Source organism: Mirounga angustirostris, unplaced genomic scaffold (assembly GCF_029215605.1).
Source record: "Mirounga angustirostris isolate CCGP_5_RB_7025 unplaced genomic scaffold, mMirAng1.0.hap1 SCAF_15, whole genome shotgun sequence".
Taxonomy (NCBI): Eukaryota; Metazoa; Chordata; class Mammalia; order Carnivora; family Phocidae; genus Mirounga; species Mirounga angustirostris.
Window position 1 is genome coordinate 27043873 of NW_026991723.1, and position 13906 is coordinate 27057778.

At 42.3% G+C, this 13906-nt stretch overlaps 1 protein-coding gene across 2 annotated transcripts in view; it reads right to left on the reverse strand.

Annotated features, from left to right (window-relative positions):
- Positions 1 to 3433: 3433 nt before the first annotated feature.
- CUNH9orf153 (chromosome unknown C9orf153 homolog) overlaps positions 3434 to 13906 on the reverse strand; it is a 63420-nt gene continuing 52947 nt past the window's right edge. Inside the window, exons 4-6 of one of the 2 annotated variants that reach the window (XR_010407651.1) lie at positions 8774 to 8894; positions 7617 to 8633; positions 3434 to 3705 (exon numbers count right to left, since the gene is read on the reverse strand). Coding sequence is in view for 1 of the 2 variants with exons in the window: in XM_064579262.1 (XP_064435332.1) it covers positions 8872 to 8894 (23 nt within the window). In the remaining variant the exon portion in view is untranslated. Of the gene's footprint in view, positions 3706 to 7616; positions 8634 to 8700; positions 8895 to 13906 lie in introns of those variants that run through there. The other variant, XM_064579262.1, reaches the window with a different exon arrangement.

Sequence of the window (13906 nt, forward strand, 5' to 3'; positions counted from 1 at the left end):
CGTACAAGATGCTAATAATAGGGGACTGGGAGAGGGGAGGATTATGGTAATGCTCTGTACTTTCCACTCAATTTTTCCATAAACCAAAAAAACTGCTTTAAAAAATAAAGTCTATTAAAAACCAAACCAAACACTCATTTAGCTTCTTTTAGGAAGTGTAAGGGAATGTGTTGGCTTGAATCGGGCAAAAAGAGAGCTATGACATTTTCTTCTGAGTGAGAGAGAGAGAGAGAGAGAGTGTGTGTGCATGCGAGCGGGGGCGGGTGGGGGGGAGAGGTAGAGGGAGTAGGAGAGAGAAAATCCCAAGCAGACCCCACACCCAGCACAGAGCCACACAAAGTGCTCAATCCCAGGACCCTGAGATCATGATCTCAGCTGAAATGAAGAGTCAATGCTTAACTGACTGAGCCACCCAGGCGCCCTGAGAGCTATGATTTTTTTTTTTATTTTTTATTATGTTATGTTAATCACCATACAGTACATCATTAGTTTTTGATGTAGTGTTCCATGATTATTTGCGTATAACACCCAGTGCTCCATGCAATACGTGCCCTCCTTAATATCCATCACCGGGCTAACCCATCCTCCCACCCCTCTCCCCTCTAGAACCCTCAGTTTGTTTCTCAGAGTCCATACTCTCTCATGGTTCGTCTCCCCCTCTGATTCCCCGCCTTCATTTTTCCCTTCCTACTATCTTCTTCTTCTTCTTTTTTTTTTGATTTTTTTTTTTTTATCTTTTAACATGATCAGAAGCCTTGGCTACTAAGTTTCCCAGTCAAGGACAACACAAACTCCATAATATTCTTCCTCCATCTCTATGGTCCATTCTTTTTTCAAAATGAATATTAAAGACAACAACTTAATTTGTTGTTTGATGCTACATGAGATTTAAAATATTTTGTATTTTTCCTTTTTTTAAAAAAAATCAACTTGTCTTCGTTTGCCTTTAAATAGCCTTACTATCTTATTTGTCATTTTTTTTTTTTCTAAGCCAAGATCTCATTATGGCTGCTTCGTATTTTTTCTCCATTTTTTTCCCCGTTTATCCATTATGGTTTACAGATATTTATAATATTGTAAATGTACATATGATGGGACTTTTAAAAAAGTATCAAATATTGTAACAGTAATGCAGATCAAAACCAGAAAAAACTCAGACTCTCAGGGAAAAAAACTGCCCATTTTCATTTTTCCATCTTACTTTTTATATATTGTAATCATTGCAGAAATACACTATGTCTTCCTTACAATAATTTATATGTATTTTCATGTTTATGTAGTTTTGACAGTTATAATTTTATTTTATTTTTTAAAGATTTTATTTATTTGACAGAGAGAGACACAACGAGAGAGGGAACACAAGCAGGGGAGTGGGAGAGGGAGAAGCAGACTTCCCACTGCAGGGAGCCCAAGGAACACAGCGCTCAATCCCAGGACCCTGGGATCATGACCTGAGCAGAAGGCAGACACTTAAGGACTGAGCCACCCAGGTGCCCCAACAGTTATAATTTTAGAGGAAATATATTTCAATTAAAATAACACAATTATTATTTATTTTTTATTTACTTTTTTAGAGAGCAAGTATGCATGCACCGAGCGGGGGAGGGAGAGGGAGAGAGAATCTTAAGCAGTCTCCTAGCACAGAGCCTCACGACCTTGAGACCATGATTTAAGCTAAAATCAAGAGTTGGACACTTAACCGATTGAGCCACCCAGGTGCCCCAACACAATTATTATACATTTTTTAAAATTTTATAAACAAAATGTATATGTGTGCATGCATGTGGCTTTTCACTTTTTAAAAAAGATGTTACATTAGAATAAATTCTGGGGGGTGCCTGGGTGGATCAGTCATTAAGCCTCTGCCTTCAGCTCAGGTCATGATCCCAGGGTCTTGGGATGGAGCCCCCCATCGGGCTCCCTGCTCGGCGGGAAGCCTGCTTCCTCTCCCACTCCCCCTGCTTGTGTTCCCTCTCTCACTGTGTCTCTCTCTGTCAAATAAATAAATAAAATCTTAAAAAAAAAAAAACAGAATAAATTTCTGGGTAAAGGATGCCTGATCTTTTAAATTTTGCTGCTACTATAGGCCAGAAATTCATTTATACCCAGAACTATGTGTTATCTTGAGGCAGATTTTGGACTTCATGTCTCTCATTAGATGAAATTACAGAGTGCCTCATATCTAAATAATACCTAGATATAGCAATGATTCAAGTGTAAAAACTAAAACCAGAAAAAGGAATAAAAGTAAACAGAAAAATACGGTTATAGTCTTGAACGGGAAGATGTTATTAAGCCTGAGGCAAATAAATAAGCCAATTGATAAGTTTAACAAATGAAAACTAAAATCCTCTGCAGAGCTGAGGACAAAATGCAAGCTGAGAAAATATATTTGCAACAGTCAGTAGCCTAACGTGCTTAGTACAGAGTACTCATAAATCATTAAGAAAGGGTGAATAGTCCCATAGGAAAATGGGCAAAATGAGGAGAACAAAGGCAAAAGGAATGCAGATAAAATTAAATCTCGTTACAACTTGCAGCCCATTGACAAATACTTGAGACAGGCAGACTGTGACAATCCTCAAGGAGTTCACAACCGCCTTAATGTCAGTGCTTTGCAGAGGCAAAAAGCAAGCTTAGCTTGACAATCAATAGCCAGACCTCCTGTTCTTTAACATAGGAAAATCCTTTTGGAAAATTCTTTTATCTCTACTCCCCCAACTTAAAAGTATATGATCAATTGCTCCTCGAAATCCCAGTGTAGAATTTTCTGCCCACAGGCCCTGTTCCCATGCCTTAATAAAAACATCTTTTTGCACCGAAAACATCTCGAGAATTGTTTCTTGACCATTTGCTCCTGGCCCACCCCACATCAAAAAGACCAAAAAAGCAGGGGTTGTTCAATATCCTCAAATCAACCACATTAATACAAGAAAGGATAAGAACCATATGATCCTCCCAATAGATGCAGAAAAAGCATTTGACCAAATACAGCATCCATTCTTTTTTTTATTGTTATGTTAATCCCCATACATTACATCATTAGTTTTAGATGTAGTGTTCCATGATTCATTGTTTGTGCATAACACCCAGTGCTCCATGCAGTACGTGCCCTCCTCAATACCCATCACCAGGCTAGCCCATCCTCCCACCCCCCTCCCCTCTAGAACCCTCAGTTTGTTTTTCAGAGTCCATCGTCTCTCATGGTTTGTCTACCCCTCCGATTTCCCCCACTTCATTCTTCCCCTCCTGTTACCTTCTTCTTCTTTTTTTTTTCTTAACATATATTGCATTATTTGTTTCAGAGGTACAGATCTGAGATTCAACAGTCTTGCACAATTCACAGCGCTTACCAGAGCACATACCCTCCCCAGTGTCTATCACCCAGTCACCCCATCTCTCCCACCCCACCCCCCACTCCAGCAACCCTCAGTTTGTTTCCTGCGATTAAGAATTCCTCATATCAGTGAGATCATATGATACATGTCTTTCTCTGTTTGACTTATTTCGCTCAACATAATACCCTCCAGTTCCATCCATGTCGTTGCAAATGGCAAGATCTCATTCCTTTTGATGGCTGCATAATATTCCATTATATATATATACCACATCTTCTTTATCCATTCATCTGTCGATGGATATCTTGGCTCTTTCCACAGTTTGGCTATTGTGGACATTGTACAGCATCCATTCTTGATAAAAACCCTCATCAAAGTAGGGAGAGAAGGAACATACATCAACATCATAAAAGCCATATACAAAAGACCCACAGTTAATATCATACTCAATGGGGGAGAAACAGAGCTTTTCCTCTACAGTCAAGAACAAGATAGGGATGTCCACTCTCACCACTGTTATTTAACATAGTACTGGAAGTCCTAGCCTCAGCAATCAGATGACAAAAAGAAATAAAATACATTCATATCAGCAAGGAAGAAGTCAAACTCACTATTTGCAGATGACATGATACACTATGTAGAAAACCCAAAAGACTCCACAAAAAAATTGCTAGAACTACTACATGAATTCAGCAAAGTTGAAGGATATAAAATCAATGTACAGAATCTGTTGCATTTCTATACACCAATAATGAAGCAGCAGAGAAAGAAATCGAGGAATTGATCTCATTTACAGTTGCGCCCAAAACAATAAGATACCTAGGAATAAACCTAATCAAAGAGCTAAAAGATCTGTACCCTGAAAACTATAGAATACTTATGAAATTGAAGAAAAGACACAGGAAATTGGAAAAAATTCCATGCTCATGGATTGGAAGAACAGTGTTAAAATGTCTATACTACCCAAAGCAATCTACATATTTAATGCAATCCCTACCAAAACACCACTAGCATTTTTCACAGAACTGGAACAAACAATCCTAAAATTTGTATGGAACCACAAAACACCCTGAATGGCCAAAGCAATCCTGAAAAAGAAAAGCAAAACTGGAGGCATCACAATTCTTTCAAGCTATATCACAAACCTGTAATCATCAAGGCAGTATGGTATGGGCATAAAAACAGACTAATAGGTAACAGAATAGAGAACCTAGACATGAACCCTAAAACTATATGGTCAACTAATCCTTGACAAAGCCGGAAAGAATATGCAATGGAAAAAAGACAGTCTCTTCAACAAATGGTGTTGGGAAAACTGGACAACACGAAGAAGAATGAAACTGGACCACTTTCTTACACCATACACAAAAATAAATTCAAAAATGGATGAAAGACCTAAATATGAGACAGGAAACCTTCAAAATCCTAGAGGAGAACACAGGGAACAACCTCTTTGTCCTCAGCTATAGCAACTTCTTGCTAGACACATCTCCGGAGACAAAGAAAACAAAAGCAAAAATGAACTATTGAACTTCATCAAGATGAAAAGCTTCTGCACAGCAAAGGAAACAATCAACAAAACTAAAAGACAACTTAAGGAATGGGAGAAGATATTTGCAAATCACATATCTGATAAGGGGTTAGTATCCAACATATATAAAGAATTTATCAAACTCAATATCCAAAAAACAAATAATCCAGTTAAGAAATGGGCAGGTGGTGCCTGGGTGGCTCAGTCAGTTAAGCATCTGACTTCGGCTCAGGTCATGATCTCAGGGTCCTGGGATTGGGCCTCGCATTGGGATCCTTGCTCAGCGGGGAGCCTGCTTGTCCCTCTCCCTCTGCCCCTCCCCACACTTGTACCCTTTCTCCCTCTCTCAAATAAATAAAATCTTTAAAAAATGAGAAATGGGCAGAAGACATGAATAGACATTTTTCTTTTTTTTTTTTTTTTAAAGATTTTATTTATTTATTTGAGAGAGAGAATGAGACAGAGAGAGAGAGCATGAGAGGGGGGAGGATCAGAGGCAGAAGCAGACTCCCTGCTGAGCAGGGAGTCCAATGCGGGACTCGATCCTGGGACTCCAGGATCATGACCTGAGCCGAAGGCAGTCGCTTAACCAACTGAGCCACCCAGGTGCCCAGAATAGACATTTTTCCAAAGAAGACATCCAGATGGCTAAAAGACACATGAAAAGATGCTCAACATCACTCATCAGGGAAATCCAAATCAAAACCACAATGAGATACCACCTCACACCTGTCAGAATGGCTGAATCTAACAACACAGGAAACAACAGATGTTGGTGAGGATGCAAAGAAAGGGGTTGGTGGGAATGCAAGCTGGTGTAGCCACTCTGGAAAAGAGTATGGATGTTCCTCAAAAAGTGAAAAATAGAACTACCCTATGACCCAGCAATTGCACTACTAGGTATTTATCCAAAGGATACAAAAATACAAATTTGAAGGGGTAGATGCACCCCGATGTTTATAACAGCATTATCAACAATAGCCAAATTATGGAAAGAGCCCAAGTGTCCATCAGTTGCTGAAGGGATAAAGAAGAGGGGATATAGACAGACAGACAGACACCCCCCCACACACACAATGGAATATTACTCAGCCATCAAAAAGAATGAAATCTTGCCATTTGCAACAACGTGGATGGAGCTAGAGAGTATTAAGCTAAGCAAAGTAAGTCAGTCAGAGAAAGGCAAATACCATATGATTTCACTCATGTGCAGTTGAGGAAACAAAACATGCATGCGTGGGAAGGGAAAAAGAGAATGGGAGAGAGGGAGGCAAACCACAGGAGACTCTTTTTTTTTTTTTTTTTTTTAAATTTATTTGACAGAGAGAGAGACAGCAAGAGAGGGAACACAAGCGCGGGGAGTAGGAGAGGGAGAAGCAGGCCTCCCGCCGAGCAGGGAGCCCGACGTGGGGCTCGATCCCAGGACCCTGAGATCATGACCCGAGCCGAAGGCAGATGCTCAACCAACTGAGCCACCAAGGCGCCCCACCACAGGAGACTTTTAATGATAGAGAACAAACTGAGGGTTGATGGAGGGAGGGGAATGGGGGATGGGCCAGATGTGTGATGGGTATTAAGGAGGGCACTTGTTATGATGAGCACTGGGTGTTAAATGTAAGTGATGAATCACTAAATTCTACTCCCCAAATCATTATGACACTATATGTTAACTAACTAGAATTTAAATAAAAATTTGAAAGAAAAAAAGCAGAAAAGATACAAACATAGCTAATAAACATGAAAATGTACTCAATTTTTTTCATCCCAAAAGAAATGCCAATTAAGTTAATGAGATTATTTACATTTATTCGATTGACAGGGATAAGGTTTGGTCATACTTAGGCTCCTGGGTAAATGGCAGTGTAAAATGGAACTGCTTTTTAGAATGCCCATCTTCTTTGATGAAAATGATAGCTTGGATTTCCCAGAAAGCAAAGCCTAAGGCAAAGGTTTATGTACCCCAGGTTTATCCCAGGAAACCACAGTGGAGCAGAGTACGCAGGGCTGGAGGGAGACCCATCTGGAGTGTTCACTGTGCCTGGTTGCTCCCTTTTACCAGACTGGCTCCTGAGATGCACACACAGGAAGGCTGCTTGGGACAGCAGATCCAGAGAGAAGCACGGGTACCCCGGCTCTGCACTCCCTGCTCAAATATTCTCCCTGTGGGCATTCTTCCCCCACACTTGTGCATCACACATACATCTTGCAGAGTCTCTTGTCAACCATGAAGGAGAGTGGATTAAAGAAATTATGGAAAAACTGCTACAAATATTTTAAAACTATAGAAATTATAGTTGGCATGACCATCCTGGGACTTTCCCATGTGGCTAATATGGAATAAAAAGAATGAGCAATTATGTGATATTCTAAATTCATAATTTTCAGTGTTTAATTGAAGTATAATTGGCATACAATGTTATATTAGTTTCAGGTGTGCAACACAGGGACTCACTAATTCTTTACATTATGCAATGCTCATCACACCAAGTGTAGCCATCACGCGACATTATATTATTGACCATATTCCTATCTTGTGCTTTTCATTTCTATGACTTACTTATTTTACAACCAGAAGTTTGTACCTCTTAATCCCCTTCAACTATGTCACCCATCCCATCACCCATTTTCCTTCTGGCAACCACTGGCTTGTTCTTTGCAATTAGGAGGGCTTGCTTCCACCCTTGGCTATTATAAATAGTGCTGCCATGAACGTGGGGGCACAACTAGAGCTCTTTTTAATGGCTTACCAGGAGAGCCTGCAGGACCTGCCTGCATCCGGGTCTTCCCAGCCGACATGCACACCTGAGCCTGCAGCCAGGGGGCAGATATCTCTGGCGTCTGCTTCGTGCCCTATAGGTCCACTTCTGACTTCCTATGAGGCTGTGCTGGACAGGTGCTCAGAGCTCAGTCACCTGCCTTCTGCCCCAGGCCCTTCTCATGAGCCGCAGGAGCTGCCTTGGCTTGGAAGTGCAGGAGAGTTAAGGTCCGGAGTCAACCCTCAACCAATGGGTCTAGCAGGTGGGTAACGCCCAGTCTCCCATCTTTCTGGTGGGGAATTCTGGAAAGCGTTCAGCTTCCTAGAGGTCCCAGGAGAACTGAGGGACCTGAATAGCACACCTTTATGTTGGAGTGTCCTCCCTCCGGGCGCCCTCACTCCTGCAGCTTGGGATCACCTCCAGATAAGCCTCAGATAAGCCACTGCTCCCAAGTCTTTGCTTCAGGCTTTGCTTTCAGGGGAACTTGAACGAGCACAAGGGGTGGTCCTTGCTTCTGAGCATTTGGCTTGTAGTTTTCCTTTCTGCACCCTGCCCAGGGCGCCAACCATTGGTGGGCTAAAAAGACCAGAGGCTTCTATGAGGGGAGAAGCAGAAGGACCCGTGAGAGGTTGTCAGTGACCTGGCCATGGAGCTCCCTGGGAAGGTGACTTTATCCTCACAGAATCCTTTCTTCTACACCAGCAGTTCTCGAAGTGTGGTCCCAGGATGGCGTCCGCAGCAAGCACCAGAGCCTACTTAGAAGTGCAAATGCTCAGACCTCCCCCCCCCACCACCGGACCTACTGGATCAGGAACTCTGGGGGTGGGCCAGCAAATCGCATTTTAACAAGCTCTCCAGGTGATCCTGATGCTGAAGCTTGAGAACAACTTCTTTACATTTACCACTGGTGTGAATAAAAATAGCATTTCCTTGCACGTGGGGGGAGGCGGTGGTCCTCCCTTCTCTGGCCCTACTGCTTTCTCTCTACCACTTCTCAGATGCTCACACCTGGGAAAGAAAAGAATTTAAGCCCTTATTTTATGTGGGCTCCCCTCCCCCCAACAAATACAGGTTTTTTTTCTTCCTCTAAGTAGCAAAGTCCTTGCTACCTAGATATAAGGCTAAAGACAAAGCCTCAATGAACTTACATTTTTTCCTTTTAGTTATTCAGTCGGAGTTCACTTGCTGCTAATCAACTTGTGAGTTTTGCTTTATCACACACTTTGTGACTCTTGATATGATTTAGTTATTTCAGGTGATTGTGAATTACTGGTGAGAGAAATTACAAAACAACAGTGTGAAATTAGTGATTGTCACCAAATTGTATCAATTGTGGTAACGATTCAGCAGTGAGTTTTGGAAGATTTTCCTTAAAGGTGTATTGGATTCTGTGGGGAAGGAAAAACACTCTTTTCTTTTACCCTCTTGGATTCAATGACTGGGCCCTGCAAAATAAACTGACAAAGCTAGATTAATAGGAGAAAAGATTTATTTTGTATGCACAAGGAGAGCCTCACAGAAAAGAAGTGAAAATCCTCAAAGGTGGTGAGGCCTGGGGGCTTTTATACCATTTTAACGAAGGTCAATAAATTGTGCCGAAGTGACAAGACAAAGAAAGAGGTTTGGGCTTCTAGGAGTGGTAAATTGTGTCAGGGTCAATATATGGGGAAAACTAATGGAAGAGAAAGGCTATTTAGTAAGATTTGTTATGAAGACTCAAGTCAGTGCTGTCTCCAGTGACAGAGTCATCTCCTCTTGCTGGTACAGAAGAACAGAGGGTGGCCAGGACACTGTTGCAAAGGGAAATTTTATGCCCTGCTTTTGGGCAGAAAGGGAGAGGGCAGAGAGTGCAGAGGAGAATGCTGCAACGTAACGCAAAATTCAAGGAGCATTTTTAGATTCATTTTAGTTCAAGAAAAGTTTAGTCTGCTTGAGATTCTCTCTCCCTCTTCCTTTGCCCCTCCTCCCCACTCATGTGGGTGCTCTCTCTCTCTCTCTCTGTCTCTCTCTCTAAAATAAAAAAAATAAAACTCTAAAAAAAAGAGGTAAGTGTACTAAGCCACAGTTTGCACTGTGCTTGTAAGAGGTGCTTGGCTGGCAGAGCAGATGCATGTGTGTATGGTTGCTCCCTCCAGTGGCTGGTGTGTGTGCTCGTCTGTGTGTGCGAGGTGAGAAAGTGGTTTAGAGAGGGGATGGGTGTGTGGATGGGTGGGAGGCCTAGAAGGGTTCACAGAGGCAATAATGTTGCATAACAACCCACCCCCAAACTCTAGGGCTTATAGTAACGAATATTTATGGGTTTTTTTTAGTAGGCTCCATGGCCAAAGTGGGGCTTGAACTCATGACCCTGAGACCGAGAGTTACAGAGTTACATACTCTATCCACTGAGCCAACCAGGCACCCCTGGAAGACAGTACTATTAACCATAGTCCCTGTGCTGTACATTACATCCCCGAACTTATTTTATAACTGGAAGCTTGTACCTTTGGCTCCCTGCACCCGTTTCCCCCACCCCCTACCCCCACCACTGGCAACCGCCAAGCTGTTCTTTGTATCTGAGCTTGGTTTTTGTTGTCGTTTTCTGTTCATTTCTCAGTTCCACATATAAGTGAGATCGTACGGTATTTGTCTTTCTCTGTTTCCTGACTTACTTCATTTAGCCTGCCTGTCTCCCCTTCACCGTGGTTCACCTCGGCAACTGCACACAGTCTCTTGGCTCCTCCAGCCTGCTCATCTCATGTCTGCCCTGGGCCTTTTGCACTGGCCGTTTGCTCTGCCCAAAATGCTCTCCCCTTGAGTTTTTGCAGAACTGGATCCTGTCATTCAGAGCTCAGTTCAAATGTGTCTTCCCAGGGCGAGCCTCCCTGGTCACCCAACCAAAAGCAAGTCCCAGTTCCCATCTCTTGCTCTTTATGCCCTTAACTCGTGCCCCGCACCATCTGGAATCTTTACATGTGGGTCTATGTACGTGTTTATATGTTTATTGCTGTGTCCACACACCAGAATATAGAGATATTGTCTCCATCCCTGCTTATGGGACAGTGCCCGTCCCATAGGAGCTGCTCAGTAGATAGCTTTCTAACAACGAACTAATTGAATGGGCTCCCAATTCAATAAAATTACATTTTCTTTACTTTTTTTAAAAAAGATTTTATTTGTTTGTTTTTAGAGAGAGATCAAGCGAGAGCAGGGGGAGGGGCAAAGGGGGAGAGAGAGAATCTCAAGCAGACTCTGTGCTGAGCATGAAGGCCAAAGTGGGACTCAATCTCACGACCCTGAGATCACGACCTGAGCTAAAACCAAGAGTCTGACGCTCAACCGACTGAGCCACCCAGGCGCTCCTTTTCTTGTCTTTTTGAATTATGCTTCTAATTTGCTATTTCTTTTTTTGGCTTCTTGCACAAAACTCTTACTCACATAGAATCACTTGTGCCAGACTGTGGAGAATCTTATTCCATATCCTCATTGTTCCTTCTTTACATACAACCTATATATATATTTTTGCAATTATGAGCAAAATTCCAAGAGAATTTTTTAGGGAGCTTCAAAAACCCAATTCAACAGTTTATAGGGAAGATATAGGAAGGGGAAGAATATTGTAGGAAGAGCTAAAAATATTTTGAAAGAGAATAGTAGCTGGAGATATATGTACAAGAGTGTGTACCTATAGCCCTGGGCACATCTTAAGTGGGATTGGGGCTGGTTAAATAAATTATGAAACATCAACCCAATGAAATATCATGTGGTCATTAAGAAAAAAAGAAATAGCTCTCTATCTGCCAATATGGAAAGATCTCGACGCTAAGTGAATGAATGATATGTGAAGAATTAATTTGGGGCAGACTAAGCATTTGAGGCATCAAATGACATGGGTTGTTCTTTCCCACCTTGGCTTAGGGTCTCTGCTCCCATTGGGGATGCAATGAGACAGACCACGTCTTTATACCAAGAACAGTTGGAAGGCACTGAGTAATTTTGAGCAAATGGGAGAGTTGAACATGATTAGGCTTACATTTTGGGAAGATTACTCTGGCTGCCATGTGGATAATAGATTAGAGAGGATTACAGAGGGATTAGCAATGATGAAAGGAGACCAGTTGGGTAATCCACAGGAGAGATAATGGTGGCTCACAATATGGAGGTGGTGATAAAGATGGAGAGAAATGGATGGATTTGAAAAAACATGTATGGGGCAAAATGGACAGGACCCGGTGACAGATATGGGGTATATGTGAGGAGGAGAGTCAGGAGTGACTTCCAGGCACTGTCATACCTGGTTCCTGCCTTCAAGGAATTGGCAGTAGTTAAACCAACACAGCAACGGCTGAAATTAGTCTACTTAGGGGTTTTTCCTACTGGGTGAGTGATGATATCTCCGTCTTCCCCAGGCCAGCCCCCTTGCATCCCCTGTGTTCTCATCTGTGGTTCTGCAGCAGCACCTAGCTCTGGGCCCAGCATGTGCTAATCGATGCACCTTTGTGGAATGAGGGGGAGTGCGGGTTACCATGGCGTGCACTGATTATTTAAAACCCTGTAGCCAACTTGTGCAGGGGATTCAACATAGGAGGAGCCAAATCAATGACTCTTTTTTGAAAGGGCAGCAATAAAATGCATAAGCAGTTACCAGAACGTGAGATATGGTATTAAAACTGATGAACTGATTACATTAGAAAGAGATTTTTTTTTTTTTTTTTAAGTCTAAAGAGCATAGCGAACATCAATGCAGGGACTAGAGTTTACTGCCTCTGTTCCTTCATACCTGTTGTGCCTCTGCTGGGGACACCCTCCTTCCTGGGGCCCCAAATAAGTTGAAAACTCCCATTTCCTTTTTTGAGATGAGGCTTAACCATCTCTGCCTCTGGGAAGCTGCTCACGATCCATCCAAACCAAGAGGACTTCAGTGATGACATTTACACTGGGCTGTACCTCTTTGTGTCCAGGTGTCCCCCACTGTGGGCAGGGAACCTGCCGCGTGTGCACTTTTTTTTTTTTTAAGTAGGCGGCACACCCAGCATGGAGCCCAATGCAGGGTTTAAATTCACAACCCTGAGGTCAACACCTGAGCTGAGATCAAGGGTCGGACACTTAACTGACGGAGCCACTCAGGGGCCCTGATGCACTCTGCATCCCAGCATCCATTAGAATGCCTCTCTTATAGTAGTATTTCAGTTGAAAATCTTTTCAGGGTCAAAGTGATCATAAGAATGAAAAAGAAAAAGAAAGAAGGGAAAGTAAAAAAGAAGGAAAGAACAAAAATGCTCAATCAGTTATTATTAAATAAGAGCTTGAAAAATGTAATAAGGAAAAATGTATCAAGGTACATGAAGCACATTTTGTTCAACTCAAGTTAGAGGCAGCGTGCTTTCCGGAAAAAAATAATGTGCTGGACCTCTGATGCAGAAGCCGGTTTTGACACTTGACTTTGTTCACCCTGCTGGGTTTTTGTTTCTCATCTGTTAAGAGAGGAGGGCCGGGCCACCTCTGTAAGGTCCTTTCCAGTTCTGAAGAGTCAGGACAGCAAGTTGGATGTCAGGAGGTCTAAATTCAAATTCTATTCATTCATCAAACATTATAGTCAGATGCTCTGCTCAGCTGAGTGTAAGATGACGACTCAGAGCTGTTTGTCCTTTGTGCTCACATGATTACTCACATAATGTTTCCAAAAATCAGAACTATATGCCCTTTTACACAGTAAGGTCATTCTCTTCCCTATCCCTTGATGCCTGCACCTCCTCACCCCTTGAAGGCAATCAATCCACTTCATAGTTTCTGGGTTAATCCCCAATGTTTCCTTTTTCAAGATAAGCACATCCGAGTTATGTTTTCTTATTTTCCTCCTTAAACAGAACGTAGCTTACCCACATATGCTCTTTTGCACTTTGTTCTTTTCAATTAACAGTATCTCCGAGAAATCACAATGTATCAGTGCATGGAGATCCTCCATATTCTTTTTTACTTTTAAGAGTTTATTCATTCATTTGAGAGAGAGAGAGAGAGCACAAGCAGAGGGAGAAACAGGCTCCTCACTGAGCAGGGAGCCCGATGTGGGCTTGGACCCAGGACTCCAGGATCGTGACCTGAGCTGAAGGCAGACACTTAACTGACTGAGCCACCCAGGCACCCCCAACATATTCTTTTTTATAGCTGTGTACTTCTCCATGTAATGTATGTGAGTATTTCACCAGTCTCCTGCACTTACATGTGCATTTCATACTGTTGGAGAGAGATCTTCAGAATACATGCATTCTGAGAGGCTTCCATGCTTACTGCTGACTTGTCCT